At 39.0% G+C, this 15,075-nt stretch overlaps 3 protein-coding genes across 5 annotated transcripts in view; 2 read left to right on the forward strand and 1 right to left on the reverse strand.

Moving 5' to 3' along the window:
• Positions 1-15,075, forward strand: part of LOC135085974 (uncharacterized) — a 100,463-nt gene that overhangs the window by 61,662 nt on the left and 23,726 nt on the right. The gene's annotated exons all lie outside the window — the stretch shown is intronic.
• Positions 1-15,075, forward strand: part of LOC135085981 (uncharacterized) — a 52,487-nt gene that overhangs the window by 8,492 nt on the left and 28,920 nt on the right. The gene's annotated exons all lie outside the window — the stretch shown is intronic.
• LOC135086163 (AAC-rich mRNA clone AAC11 protein-like) lies at positions 8,040-14,110 on the reverse strand. The gene is made up of 2 exons (XM_063980967.1): positions 13,955-14,110; positions 8,040-9,228 (listed from the first exon to the last, which is right to left on the reverse strand). The coding sequence occupies exon 2, from the start codon at positions 9,101-9,103 to the stop codon at positions 8,165-8,167; it is 939 nt and encodes a 312-aa protein (XP_063837037.1). The 5' UTR covers positions 9,104-9,228; positions 13,955-14,110; the 3' UTR covers positions 8,040-8,164.

Genomic DNA, 15,075 nt, shown 5'->3' on the forward strand with positions numbered 1-15,075 from the left:
CTTAGACAGTGTATTCTTTATTAAGGATTAACATAAACATTTTAAAAAATAAGAAGGATTTAGAAAATAATGATTGTTTACTCACCCGCTCGCCTTAGCCTTTTTGCTAAGACTTAAAACAATTAACGCTTCTCAAAAAATAATGACTTGTTGGATTGAAGTGAAGCTTGACACATCAAAGCTGTTAACGCTATCAGTGTTGCTAATATTAGATGTTTTTATTCCCGTAAACCATAAAGTAATATATTAGTCTTTGCCTTAGTTATAACGATTTGAAGTTCTAAATGGCCACAAAGGGGTCGGTGGCCACAACCGGGTCACTTGCCCTACGGCCGCATGTGCCGGTCGTAACATAGTGCCGTGCTCGTGTTCTAATGCGGTTTCCTATTATCGATAAATAGAAGTAAATTATAATTTTCTATTTTGTAATTTTAAATAAAAAAATGATGTGTTATTTGCGATTATAAGATTTTACAAAAAAATAATAACAGTAGAAGTAATTAGTAACTGTCAACTATGTAATTACTATAAGAGCTAGTTGAAAGCCTAATATAGGCATTATTTTTGATAAACATATGCGGTACGCAGATCGCCATAATTAAAAAATAAATGCGTGATAGTAGTTAATAATAACGTATAATAATAAAAAGGTTTTCATACATAAGCATTTTGTGAAACCAGTTTCGAGCCTTGCCCCTAGCGATTTAAAGTATCGATATCTTGTCGACTCCATTTTATCTTTGTTCTCTCACTAGCGTTTTCTAAGTGTGCGTCACGTCACGCGGCCATTGATTGGCCATAAGGCACGCCTTCTGGCCAATCACAGCACTTTTAAGCCGGTTGCACATGTTGTCGTAGACTCTCAGTCGCTTTGTTTTTACACAGTTGAATGTGTGTGTGGGAGCTGTGGTGGGGGAAATGTGGGGACACTGGTTCTCGTTGTAGTTACGCGCGACTTCATATCTATTCTCTTTCTATGATCTGAGAGTAAACAGCATTCACTAACGAAAACTCAATGGGTGTGTCCCGTCCTGCACACGACGGTTGGTCGCCGAGTGACCAGCCGTCAACTCGCTGCGTCACAGCGGAGTGGCAACGTCGCCTTTCTAGTTTACAACGCGGCGGGAGAGCTGGGAATGAAGCTTGGTTGTTTGGGGCTTGGGGCGCATAGACAGAAATGGTTATTATATAGGTAGGTAGCCCTTAGGTAGGTAGGTAGGTACTTACAGTTTTTTTTAATTTAGTAGGTACATGCCCGAATGAATTTACGAATTTAAAAGAAATTTTTCTAATCGGTCCAGTAGGTATTCAATACAAACAATCAAATCTTTCCTCTTTTATTAGTGTAGAAAAAGCGAATTTATTTTTGCAAGTAAGTAGCTTTTAAAAAGCGCTTTTACTTGTCCCAGTACTACATTAACCCTACGACTGCTTCGGGACAATAAATGGGCCAGTGCTGAGAAGAAGCAGCGCAAGAAACTCAGTCACTAATGCAGAGTAGCCAGTTTAATAACGATAAAGACAATGATATTAATATCATTGGATAAAGACGTTATTGAGTTTATCTTATTGTGCTGACGTCACTGATGGGACAAGTCCATAAGTTTACTTAACTCTTTAACTGCTCTCAAGATGTTATTTCTTTAAAATTGTCAATTTCAAAGTGTTTTATTATTAGTAAAAAGAGGCTCATAAAGGTGACTGTTTCTTCCGCCACTTCTTCTGAGCACCAGCCCATTATGTTGTCCCGAAGTGGTGGTAGGGCAAGCTATATTTGGGACGTGTATAAGCGTCCTGGAAAGGGCCTATGTACTAAATAAACTATAATTATATTTTGATTAAATCTATCTACTGTGGTTCTGTAACTTTAGTAAGATAAATAAAAATAATGTTCAAAATTATTATCCCCTTAAATTCGTTTCAGTTCAAGGAATCGCAAAACCGTGTGACCTGAAAATTGAAATAAGTGACATACTTTACATAAATTACGATTTTTTAGTAAACTAGGTAAGCTACTCACAGCTCTTTTATAACCCTCCTTCTGACATAGCTGTAAAAAACTGCTGTAAAGTTAGAGTAAAAAAGTAAATAAAAAGTAAGTCAATTGAGTCGACGATATTATTATGGTAAAGGATGATGGGCACAAATGTATGGAAAGTGGTACCCGCTCCAATAGCCATAACCAATATATATTTTAAAAGGCCTTTAGATGTAGGAAAATGTCTGCTATGGGGCCAGTTCTAATTCACGTTTTGAAAGCAGTAATTCCACTAAGTATTATAATGAAAGTATAACACAATCATCCATGTATACGAGTATGTATTATGACTACAATCTATTAATATAACTAAAAGAAGCATTGAAAAGGAAAGGATTATACCTACGATGAACTACCCAAGCTATTAGCCCTTTATTCGCTTTCATCATCATCATCATGATCATTTTAGCCATAGGACGTCCAGTTGAACATAGGCCTCCCCCAATGATTTCCACAATGGCCGGTTGGTGTCGGCCTGCATCCAGCGCCTTCCCGCTACCTTTATGAGGTCGTCGGTCCATCTTGTGGATGGACTTATTGGGTCTTGTGGGTTTATTCGCTTTAGCAACCCATAATAAAACCCATAAGAAGTAATAAAACTTTAACCCCTTTATTAATATACAAGTTACACCCTAGTTGAACTCTGGCTGAAATTGTCATTTGGTATGGAAATGTCATTTTAATCCAAGGTTCTTCCTAGGTGTAACTTTTTATTAATAAGGGGGTAGTACTTCTTTAAATAAAAATATTTATTTCACAATTATCCTCATCAATAATTATAGAGTTAAGGAAGGATGCTGGAGCAGTAAACCCTTCCTGCCTCGCATAACCCAAGTACCATACGATGGACACGTATGATACTTCTTCTTCTTCTTCCTCGGTCCCTCACTGATGAGGATCGCGACCATAGATAGTGTTCCTCCACCGACTGCGGTCATAAGCTGTGTGGACCGCACGATGCAAACTCCCGCCCACCGTCTTCCTCACCGCGTCCGACCATCTCGTCGGTGCCCTGCCCCGAGCGCGTCCCTTTTCATACTGTATGATACTTAGGTTACACAAAAAGTATCTTTATCTTCGAACGCAACCAAATCTGAGGCTGGTGGCCATAGTAAATGTTGTTCGTCTTGGTAAGACCTTTCAAATGACACAACAAACATGACTATTGGAGCCGGGTACCATTCTGCAAAAAAGTATGTATATCTTCGTACACAACCAGATCTGAGGCTGGTGGTCATAGTAAAAGTTGTTCATCTTGGTAAGACCTTTCAAACGATACTAGACTCATATCTATTGGAGCCGGGTACCATTTTGCCCATTGTCCTTTATCCATTTCCGATCGCTGTAAAAATGGGACAAGCATTTTCGGCAGCTCTTAAAAAGTATGTCAATTGATTAGTGGTGTCAACAACTGCTGGATCGACGAGATTTTTTATAGAATTTATCTCAATAATTATGCCGATGGGGCAGCAAGGTTCTGGAGTGGAGGCCACGTACCGGAAAACGCAGCGTGGGACGTCCACCCACAAGTTGGAGCGACGACCTGATAAAGGTAGCAGGAAGGCGCTGGATGCAGGCCGCTACCAAGTACCAACCGTGCGATGTTGAAGTCATTGGGGGAGGCCAATGTTCAGCAGTGGACGTCATCATACTCAATAATTTACTCACACTCTTGGTTAACAACTGGAATTCCCAATTCGTAGCAACTGTTCCTGTACCTACTCATTTTGTTTGTAGGTATGAAGCATTTCCGAAGTCTCGCTGACGTTTGGTTTTGATTGTCTCCCGCGCTAGTTATGCGCTAAGCTGCGCTTAAGCTGAGTTAAGAGCTAGACCTGTACTTAATATCAATTTGTATGGAGTCAGAGCTATAGCAGAATCTTACCCCATTCTTTGCACTATATTTTTTTCTACTAACTTACGAGTCGGATGCATGTTGTAGCGGAAGGCATGATCAGGAAGCGGCATTATCTTCCTATAGAAGTAAAACAATCGAGGTTGTAATACTTCCGTGACAATCAATTTTCAAGGCCTCTTAGGGTATGGTTCAGTTTTCGAAGACTCAAAAGCTTGGCCGAAATGGGCAGCGAAACCCCCCTTTATATAGAGACGTCATTAACGCCCGTATTAAGGTTCACAAACATTACTATGAGGTCTCACACTGCGTGTGGACGCACATGGTGACACACGAACCAATCACAGAGCTCTATTTAACGCTGTGCGTTCGATTTTCTGCTTCACTTAGGCATCGTTTGTAAAATACGGATTACGGACGTAAATGTTTCGTTCCTCAGAGCCAATAATCATCACTCTTGTTTTCGTTTTTATTAAGTGTCTAATTAAGGCTTCCAGCGCGTTAGGCAGCCTGGCTGTGGCAGTCAATTCGGCCGGTATATGAAGCGATCCTGTAACATCTGATTTGCCCACTCGATGGACCGACGATCTGATGAATGTTAGAAGTGTCAGGATTCGCGTAGCTCAATAAAGGTCGTTGTAGAAATATTTCCAGTTTGGTCCAGCTGTGGACGTCTTCTGGTTGTTACTTGATAGGAACGTAAAATGAATTCAGTTAATATGTTTAATTATCATTTATTGAACTTATATTAGTAGTGGTATTAAAAAAAACCTTAATTAGTTTAAAATGCAAATATCACATTATAGTAAGTCGTGCTATTCTTAAGTCTGTATTATAAAATGTCTTCAAGTTTTGAGAATTTGAGACCCGATTTATAATACGCCTAAGACAGCAAAAAAACACTGGTATCTACTTAATCTAAATTTTAAAAAGAACTGAGTATAATGAGCTAGGAAAATTAGCTGCTCACAAAAATTTTGAACATCTAATAATCATTTCATCCAGGAAGACGTGCCTCACCAATTTTTGGTCGAGGGAAGCGCGAAGTGCAGGGAGTTTGATCCGAGCAATCTGAGCGTCATTATTGTAGTGTGCGTATGCACTCATGGATCATTTAGCGTGTACCGATAACACTCAAACATCAGCAGAAGAATGTTGGGGCGCGTCTTCGTGGATGAAACGATGTATACTCCTCTTCATGTCGGTCACAGTCTCTCAGACGTGTGTCAAGCAGTGTTAGGAATCGGGATAGAAGAGGGATAAATGATACCCAGGCTCAAGGAAGGGAAAACGATATAATAATAAGGATTAAAGGAAGATACAGGAATACAGGGATATAGAAGAGACAGACAAATGACAAGTGACATTAGTAAAATATAAAAATATAAAACCATAAACTATCAAAAGAGGCCGTTCGTAACATCTCTCCCTCTCTCTCAACAATGATAGAATATGAATATCAAGAAAAAAGAGAGAGACAGAGTGGGAGAGATTGATACGACCGGCCTTAAGGTGGGCTACAAAAAGAGTTAAAAGTTTATCTAACATTGTGACGTGACGTGGTGGTTCAAAATGTGCTGCCTTCGGGTCAGGGGGAGTCTTGCAGTTAGGTGAACAGATGAGGCGTCGTGCAGAAAGGAAGAGGCGTGGCAACCGTAGATAAAGCAGCGTCCAGCGGAGTTGAAGGAAGAGGCGCAGCAACCTTAGATAAGGAACGGCCGGGATGCACAGAGGTAGGTGCATCCCCGGTGGCAGCTCCAGATTGCAAATCGGGTACACTTGAAGAAGCAGGTCTACCTGGGCACGCAGAGATAGGCGCGCCCGGAGAGGGAAACCTGCGGCAGCTCTACCTGGGCACACAGAGATAGGCGTGCCCGGAGAGGCAGAGCTGTAGATATGTGATGCCCGACTTGAAGGCGCCGTATTCTCCAACCATTTCGGAGTGTCAACGCTGCAGCGGCTACCGTTGGCTTCAACTGGCTACGAGCGGTCCCTTTCTGGATGCGACGAAATTGAAAATGGCGAGCCGTAAATCCGATGGAGCTTCAGTATCCAAAGTCTCATCAACGACTATATTGGTATGCCGTGAGCAAGGCGTTGGTGGTCATGACACGTCTGCAATCCACTAGCTCGATGCGTTCCACCCAAGACTTCCACTCAAGACGACAGAAGGGTCCATCCAATTTTCAAAAGCAGTTAGATACTACCGAGAGCCACAATAACCATCTTGGTATTAAATCAGAACCACACGTCGAAATTTTACTTTGCAAAAGTTAAGACAAATAAAAAAACTAGAGTAGCTTTAAGTTAAAGTAAAAATAAATTTAAACTTAGGATTGCACAGTTTGAAATGCCAGGAGCGTGCAAGGTTTACACACATTAGCTCTACCTTACAAGCGCCTGATGAACTGATGCGCGATCGTTATTGAAACGAAAAAATGCAGCCATTGGCTGAAACGGAACGGATCCGTACACAAAAATAATATAGGTGAGATAATGGAAATGGTTTAAATACCTATAAAATACAAATGGAAGTTGCTAATGGCGAAAGGCGAAACCTCTTTGAATTCCAAAAAAAGTGAGAACTAAATAAATATGAAGACTAATTCTTTAATGTCTTTCTAAATGAAAATAAATAACAATGCTTCTAATATTAATGGAAACGAGTGTACTGAGCCATAACAAATACACGAAATTGGAAGTGGGATAATGTGTTGGTTGACCTTAGCAAATATTCAAAAAAGAAATAGTGAAATCCTACTGATTAGGTATGGGATACCGGATAAAACCAAAGGCTCGTACGTTTTGCTGAAGATTACTTCTATCTACATAATACTACTACAAACTTGAGCTCAGAAGGCACAAGAGCGGGTGCTTCCGGAATAATCGAAACCCAAAAGTCTTTAAAATGCACTGGCTTTTGCACCTCATGCAGCACTAAAGATGATCGAAACGGCAATTAGGAAAGATCGCGGCATGGGAAGTGTCGTACGTCCTTGTATTGGGATCCAATCTTAATCTCCTTGATGGCAATTGAACAGGAATCTCTATCCTCTCGAACTCGGAAAATTAAATCATCGTACGAAGATAGCAGACCTGGGCCAGATAATGGAGGAGAATTAAGACTGGAAGGAGCACAAGGGATGTCGACTGCGCGTAATTTTTCATGATGTCGATGTCGATGTCTGTATTTGCAACCGGAGACTTGACATAAAGTATTTGGATTACACGACTTATAAGTATGAAAACCTTTTTTCAAGCACCGAGTGCAAACTTTTTCCTTACGGACCCAATTTAATTTTGACATAATGTCTAGATGACGAAATTTATGACAGTTGTCAATCAAATGTTGTTGTTGACAATAATTACAATTTGGTATAATAATTACAGATTGTGATGGATGATTATTTACAGATGGCGAAGAACCGATGGCTGTGGTGCACAATGATTTGTTTATGGGCCGTTCAGATAAAGTGCGGACGGGTAACACGTGTTCCTGCGTGACACTGGGACCGGCGAGCAGGAGGGTTGAGTCAAGGGGCGCGGGAACTATAGAAATGGAACGGCCGGGATGCGCAGAGGTAGGCGCATCCCCGGTGGCAGCTCCAGGTTGTCCTAAAATAGGCACGTTAGCAAGGGCAGATTTACCTGGGCACGCAGAGATAGGCGCGCCCGGAGAGGCAAACCTGCTGGTAGACGATGCCTGATTTGAAGGCGCCGTATCATGTTAGGAATCGGGATAGAAGAGGGATAAATGATACCCAGGCTCAAGGAAGGGAAAACGATATAATAATAAGGATTAAAGGAAGATACAGGAATACAGGGATATAGAAGAGACAGACAAATGACAAGTGACATTAGTAAAATATAAAAATATAAAACCATAAACTATCAAAAGAGGCCGTTCGTAACAAGCAGTATACAACGTTTATGGAGTAAATACGACTTCCCAAAGGTACACGTCTCGCAGACAGTTTTTGCATAGATAGCACACTTACGCCCGTATTCACGTAAACTTTACTATGAGATCTCATAGTGCGCGTGATCGCACAGGGTCACAGACGAACCAGTCACAGAGCACTATGCGTTCGATTTGCTACTTCACTTAAGCAAGCATCATATTTTGTGTAAACGGGGGAAGACAGTATCGTTGATGAGGACAACGTTTAAGTCTTTAAGAACTTTGCACTAATATAAAATATTTAAAATGTATTCCTAATGGCCTGCTACACCTTTTTGTGCATCTTTGCAACCATCTTGACTGGTGTCTATTAGTAGTCAGTCGGTAAATTGACCACGCAATGGAATCGGATAGGTTCCTCCGGTTCTTCCGATACAAACAGCGTGTATTCTCCATCGCTTTCTTCGTCGATATTCTTTATTGTGTACTCCAAGGTTTGAGGTAGTGGCCTACCATCTTCACCAATATCGCAATAATGCCGCGGACGTCCCCTACCGCGTATGGGTACTAAGATAGGAGTGGATGACAGTCGCGGTCTACCTTTTTTCCGCTTCTTCCGATATTCATAAGGCTTCCATATTGCATCATCTGCGTCATCGTCACTGTCTCTCGGTTTAGGCGGTCTACCTGGTTTCCGCTTCACTACAGGATTCAAGGACTTTACGACAGGTACCTCAGTCTCCTCAGGTTCAGGAGATGGCGGTCGTTTGCGTGGTCGCCCCCTTTTGCGTTTCTCTTTTACGACTAGGTTATCTGGATCTTCGTGTGTACTTTGATCTTCGTTTTCAATTGCTATCTCATCATTTTGCTGATTTTCTTCTGGAATATTCCCAATCTTGTCAGGATCGGGAGTTGGTGGACGTTTACGTGGTCGCCCCCTTTTGCGTTTCTCTCTTACTACTAAGTGATCACCTGGATCTTCGTAAGTACTTTGATCTGTTTGATTTTCGTTTCCAATTGCTATCTCATCATTGTTCTGGTTTTCTACTGAAATATTACTAGATTCAGGGTTGTGAGATTCTTCTTGAGTCTCTGGTAGGTTTTCGCTTTGTATTTCTTTATTTTCTATCTCATTGTGCATTTGAGCTTCCTTTTGGCGTTCTTGTTTATCTAACGATGTTGTAGTTAAGTCTATTTCTGTGCGAGTGCTATTTTTCTCCAGTTCATGATTTTGGTGTTCTTTATTTTCTTTTTCTTCATCCTCATCGATTCTCTGGTTCTCTTCCATCCTGCCGGCCAGTTTCACCATGATATGGACATCATCAAGAAATAATTGGGTTTTTTATTTCAAATAACCAACCTTTTTGTTTTCTATTGTTTATTTAGATTGCTCTGGTCCAGGTTCTTCCGTGTTTTAGCTGCTTTCACCTTTACCTGGAGATCAGAGAACAACAGTTATGTTCAACAATAAATCCGTACTTATCTAATTAAAAATACGAAAATAACTCTGCTTGTCTGTCTGTTCTGTTGTTTTTCACTAATAAACCGAATGAAAGGATGATGGGCAATAATGTATGGAAAGTGGTACCCGCTCCAATAGCCATAATCAATATATATTTCAAAAGGCCTTTAGATGTAGGAAAATGTCTGCTATGGGGCCAGTTCTAATTCACGTTTTGAAAGCAGTAATTTCACTAAGTATTATAATGAAAGTATAACACAATCATCCATGTATACGAGTATGTATTATGACTACAATCTATTAATATAACTAAAAGAAGCATTGAAAAGGAAAGGATTATACCTACGATGAACTACCCAAGCTATTAGCCCTCTATTCGCTTTCATCATCACCATCATGATCATTTTAGCCATAGGACGTCCAGTTGAACATAGGCCTCCCCCAATGATTTCCACAATGGCCGGTTGGTGGCGGCCTGCATCTAGATCCTTCCCGCTACCTTTATGAGGTCGTCGGTCCATCTTGTGGGTGGACTATTGGGTCTTGTGGATTTATTCGCTTTACCAACCCATAATAAAACCCTTAACAAGTAATAAAACTCCAACCCTTTTATTAATAAAAGTTACACCCTAGTTAAACTCTGGCTTAAATTGTCATTTGGTATGGAAATGTCATTTTAATCCAAGGTTCATCCTAGATATAACTTTTTATTAATAAGGGGGTAGTACAGTTCCTGAAATAAAAACATTTATTTCAAAATTATCCCTATCAATAATTATAGAGTAAAAGGAAGGATTATGGAGCAGTAAACCCTTCATGCCTCGCATAACGTAAGTACCATACGATGGACACGTATGATACTTCGGTTACACAAAAAATATGTTTATCTTCGAACGCAACCAGATCTGAGGCTGGTGGCCATAGTAAATGTTGTTCGTCTTGGTAAGACCTTTCAAATGACACTACAAACATAACTATTGGAGCCGGGTACCATTTTGCAAAAAAGTATGTTTTTCTTCGAACACAACCAGATCTGAGGCTGATGGCCATAGTAAAAGTTTTTCGTCTTGGTAAGACCTTTCAAACGACACTAGAAGCATATCTATTGGAGCCGGGTACCATTTTGCCCATTGTCCTTTATTCAGTTTTGACCTTAGGTTTTGACTTGACCAATATTTTGGCAGTTACGTACGTCAAAATAATAAAAGGTAACCCTAAAAAGTAATGGAAGAATAGTTTTGGACCCAAGAAAAGTCTTTCTCGTTTTTGTAAGCGGGACGCGCGCTTTATTTATTACCTAGTCATTCTGTGTTAGATAATCAAACGAAGGCGCGTGTAAAAGCTAGTTCTTAACGCAAAGGGAAAAATAAAACAAATATTCACATGGTAACCCTATGTAAAAAAACGCATTATAAATCTGAAAAAAAATACCGCCCACCGTTTCATGGATCGCGCTATTTAAAAATCAGCCTGTTTACGAATTCCTTTACGCGTGTTGCCAATTTTATTTTGTAACGTGACTCAGAGTTGGCTAAGAACGCCTCATTTGGATTACGTTGGGTGGTGTATTTATAGGGAGCGTTGAAAATAAATTATTAAAGCGCTAGCTTTTGCCCGTGGCTTCACCCTCGTGAAATTTGTCACAGATCGTCAAAAATTATAGCCCATATGTTATTCTGGGTTATAAACAATACTACTGTAAAGTTTCATCAAAATCCGTTTAGTAGTTTCTGCGTGAAATAGTAACAAACATCCAGACATCCAAACTTTCGCATTTATAATATTAGTAGGATTTGCCACACTGAATGTGTTCTACGATCTAACTGAGACCTGAGACTGAGCGGGCATCGAGCAAAAAACTCAAACAGCACTGCTGACAGATTATCTTTTCACCGCCGCTGAGGCGCTGACAGATTTTCTTGCCCAGATCGCGGCCGATTGCTCTGACCGAAAAATGTTGTTCATACATGATGCGGGCAGGCTTTGACCTGACCGCCGACCGCAGAACGTAACCAGTGTGGCAAATCCTTACGGCTAATATTATGGTAGAAGATTAATAACATAAAAATGTGTAAGAATTGAGTCTGCCTAACTGAAAAACAGATAATTTTTGTGCTAACTCACACCAGTATAATAACCTTGAAAAAGAGGCTGACAAATGACAAATTAGTGACTGAGTTTCTAGCGCCGTTGTGTTGTCTTCCCATAAATGGGGCACAAAAAATTTGAAAGCTTACTTACTAAAAATAAATAAATTTTTTTATCTACATTTTATAAGTAAAATTGTAGTTGATTTAACCACAGTTTTAATTCTCTTTAGTTTTTATAATTCATTAAATCAACTCCTTTTTTTTAACAAAAAAGTTTCTTAGTTATGTAAAAAAAATATTGAAAACATAGTTACTTTTAATATATCCCCATAATCTCAATTCACAACGTAGAATAACATGAAAACATCTAACAAATGCGTCCGTATCATACATAAAACATTGTTCATACAAATCTGCGACCACACTGTTCTCTGTGTGGTGCGTGACTAGATAGCTGCCAGTAACCGGTTTAAAATAATGACATCATTTTTAAACAGTCAGTTATTTTTTTCGAAACAAAATAAATATTTCAAAAGAACAGAACAACCCTGTGATTAATTATTTTTTATAATAAAAGTAATTAGGTAATTAAGTTAAAAAAAAAACAATAATTCGCAACCCTAATTCAATCTTTGTAGCCGCGACGCCGCCAGCCGCCATCTTCATTCTAAAAATAAACTTTGTAAAAAATCCATACTCTATTAGGAGTGACCGTTAGCAAAATCTTTAGGTATTTTTTGAACGAGGTTACAAACAAAACAAGTCTTTATTTCCATTTGTCCCTTGACATGTCCCACTAAACATAATCTTCGGGACGAATATTTATTACTAGCGTTCCGCCAGTGGCTTCGCCCGCGTGAAATAGGTATTTGTTTGTCATCGAAAACCATTATCGCGCGCGTCCCTGTTTTATAAACCGGGATAAAAACTATATCCTTTCCAGGGACTCAAACTATCGGCGTGAAAGCGACACAGACAGACAGAGTTACTTTCGCATTAATAATATTAGTAGTAAACATGTCCCACTAAACAATCTTCGGGACAACGTACCTATTTAATAATAAAATCGACAGGTGCTGAGAAATAGCGGAAGGATCGCAGTATCATGACATTTACTTACTAAAAACTCATAAAGAACACTAATTTTATTTTCGTAAGGCTTTTAAAAAGCTTTTACACGTCCCAGTATTAACCCTACCACTGCTTCGGGACAATAAGGTAGTCCAAGCTCGTTTTTATTATGTATTTAAATACGCATTTACTCATAGCATAGTCAAGTCATCCTTTTTTTAGAAGCTATCTACCAGAGTAATTTTGAATTCATTAACTGACCATGTAACGTGTTAAATTATCCCAATGAATGATTTTATTTTTTATTTTACAAGTAGGCTTTCAAAAATCACTGTTACACGTCCCAGTATTAACCCTACCACTGCTGCGGGACAATAAATGGGCCAGTGCTGAGAAGAATAAGCGCAAGAAACTCAGTCACTATTGTCTACTTTGGTAGGCTACATTTTTTGGAATGGAAAGTTTATTCTAATAATTTCTAGTAAGTACAGTCAGCCTCAAATAGTTCGTGACGCCCAATGTAGTCAAGTTCGCAACACGTCTTTGTCACAATTTGAATAAGGTTGTTTGTCAACTATTTGTCGCTGACTGTACACTGTACATGAACCAAAATGCGATTAACGATCGTATTCACAAACGATGCTTGCTTAAGTGAAGCAGCAAATCGAACGCATAGTGTTGAATAGAGCTCTATGATTGGTTCGTGTGACATCCTGTGCGTCCACGCGCACTGTGAGACCTCATAGTAATGTTTGTGAATACGGGCGTAAGTCTTTTCTCGTTAATACGTAATACCCCCTTATTTGTAACAAAAATGTGAAGTCTAATATGCTGTCGACTGTACTTCTATAACTAGATTAAAGAAAAAAGATTTGTATGTTTGTAACGGATAAACTCAAAAAATAGGTAGGTACCTACTCGACCGACATGAAAAATTAAAATTCTTATTAGAATACCATTAGAATCCTATTTTTTTTAAATTCATAATTATAAAATTTTATTAATATCCGTTTCCGTGCGAACCCGGGGCGTTCAAATTATTTTTTTTGCGTTCCGTATTGTAGGTTTGTAATAAAGAGGGTAAGGTAGTTTCGAATAAATGTTTACTCTGGCAAGTAGGTAGTCAGTGATTGTCTCGTGATTTCGAATTTTCGATATAATTTTGCCATTGCAAAATCAACCTTATCACGATACGAACAACGTCGATTTTTTTAAGATCGTACAGTCGTCATCAAATAAGACTAACATTTTTGTAAAAAAATAGACTACTACATCCGCTTAAGATGGTCCGTGCCTATTTTAAACAAAATGGCGGATTTACACTATGCGGAAATTAGCCGAGTCAAATCAAAAAAACAGAGGAGTGGGGATGAAATTCATTCATTTTTCATCCCCACCCCACTGTTTTTTTGACTTGACTTGGCTAATTTCCGCGCAGTGTAAAAGCAGCAAAAGAAAAAATTTAAACATTGGCAATCATCATGCACGCAGATCGCGTAGGTTTTCGTTAAAACAAATACAATTTTTAATCACTTACAAGTCTATATTCAGTTGATTCGCGTTTCACAAGACTGCCTCTGACTTTGTTACTAAAATTAACGCTTGAAATTGTATTTTAATGCTGCAAAACTGTGATTAAACGAAGTAAAAATGGCGCCAACTTTCACGACACACGTACGACTGTCATGGCGGCCGCCGCTTCACTGCGCTGCAGAGAACTAAATGGATTCGGGCGCGTCAGAATAACGCGTCCCGAGTCCAAAAAATAATTCCACATATATTTAATAAATTCCTAGTATTCGACAACGACCCTTGTGTGTATATTTGCTACGTTAAATAATAATTTAGACTTATTTTATTTGATTTTAGAAAGGTAAGTAGGTAGGTAGGTACCTATGTTACCTGTTTATTAGGATATAGGACCCCCCTAGAATATTATTAATCGTTTTATTTTAATTAGGTAGGATGTGACGATCTATGGACTCCATAAAATAAAGTTATTCTAATAAATTTAGATTTTTTTTAGATCGGAAAACTAGCATCCATGCTCCATGGTCACACACGCATGACACAGCATAGCAGATTATTTATTATGAATTATGTAAAATAGCAACTATTATTATAATTATTACGAGTAAGATTTAGTTGAGTTTCATGTGCGCTGTCTATTTTGATCCCAATGAATTATAAACTTTATGTCCTTATCATAGGAGTCAGATTAGATTGATAGGCTACTTACCTACATAACACGTTAAACTTTTGTAGTGGTTATGCTATGCACCTATTTCAAGTGATTAAGATGATACTATTATGTATTGTAACAGGTTTCCCAAGTTTAACTCACAAAAGATCTACCTGGCTCCCCACGGAATAGAATGCGTGACCTCGGATTATACATAAGTATACGAGGAGACCGGTATTTTTAAATAAATCAAGAAAACCCCTCCTGCTAGCGTGATCGGGTAAAAAAAACTAAGAATCGACTTTTCATCCCAGACCCATGCCCAGAGCGAAGACGCGCGTCTTTCTTTCAAAAACAAGGATAAAAACTACTTATCATAATACGTTTTTCTCCTTGATTTTAAAAATCACTACATTGGTAATATGTAGTAAAAACCGCATGAAAATCCGTTAAAAGCAACATTTTATCGCAAACAA

This window comes from Ostrinia nubilalis, chromosome 30 (assembly GCF_963855985.1).
Source record: "Ostrinia nubilalis chromosome 30, ilOstNubi1.1, whole genome shotgun sequence".
Taxonomy (NCBI): Eukaryota; Metazoa; Arthropoda; class Insecta; order Lepidoptera; family Crambidae; genus Ostrinia; species Ostrinia nubilalis.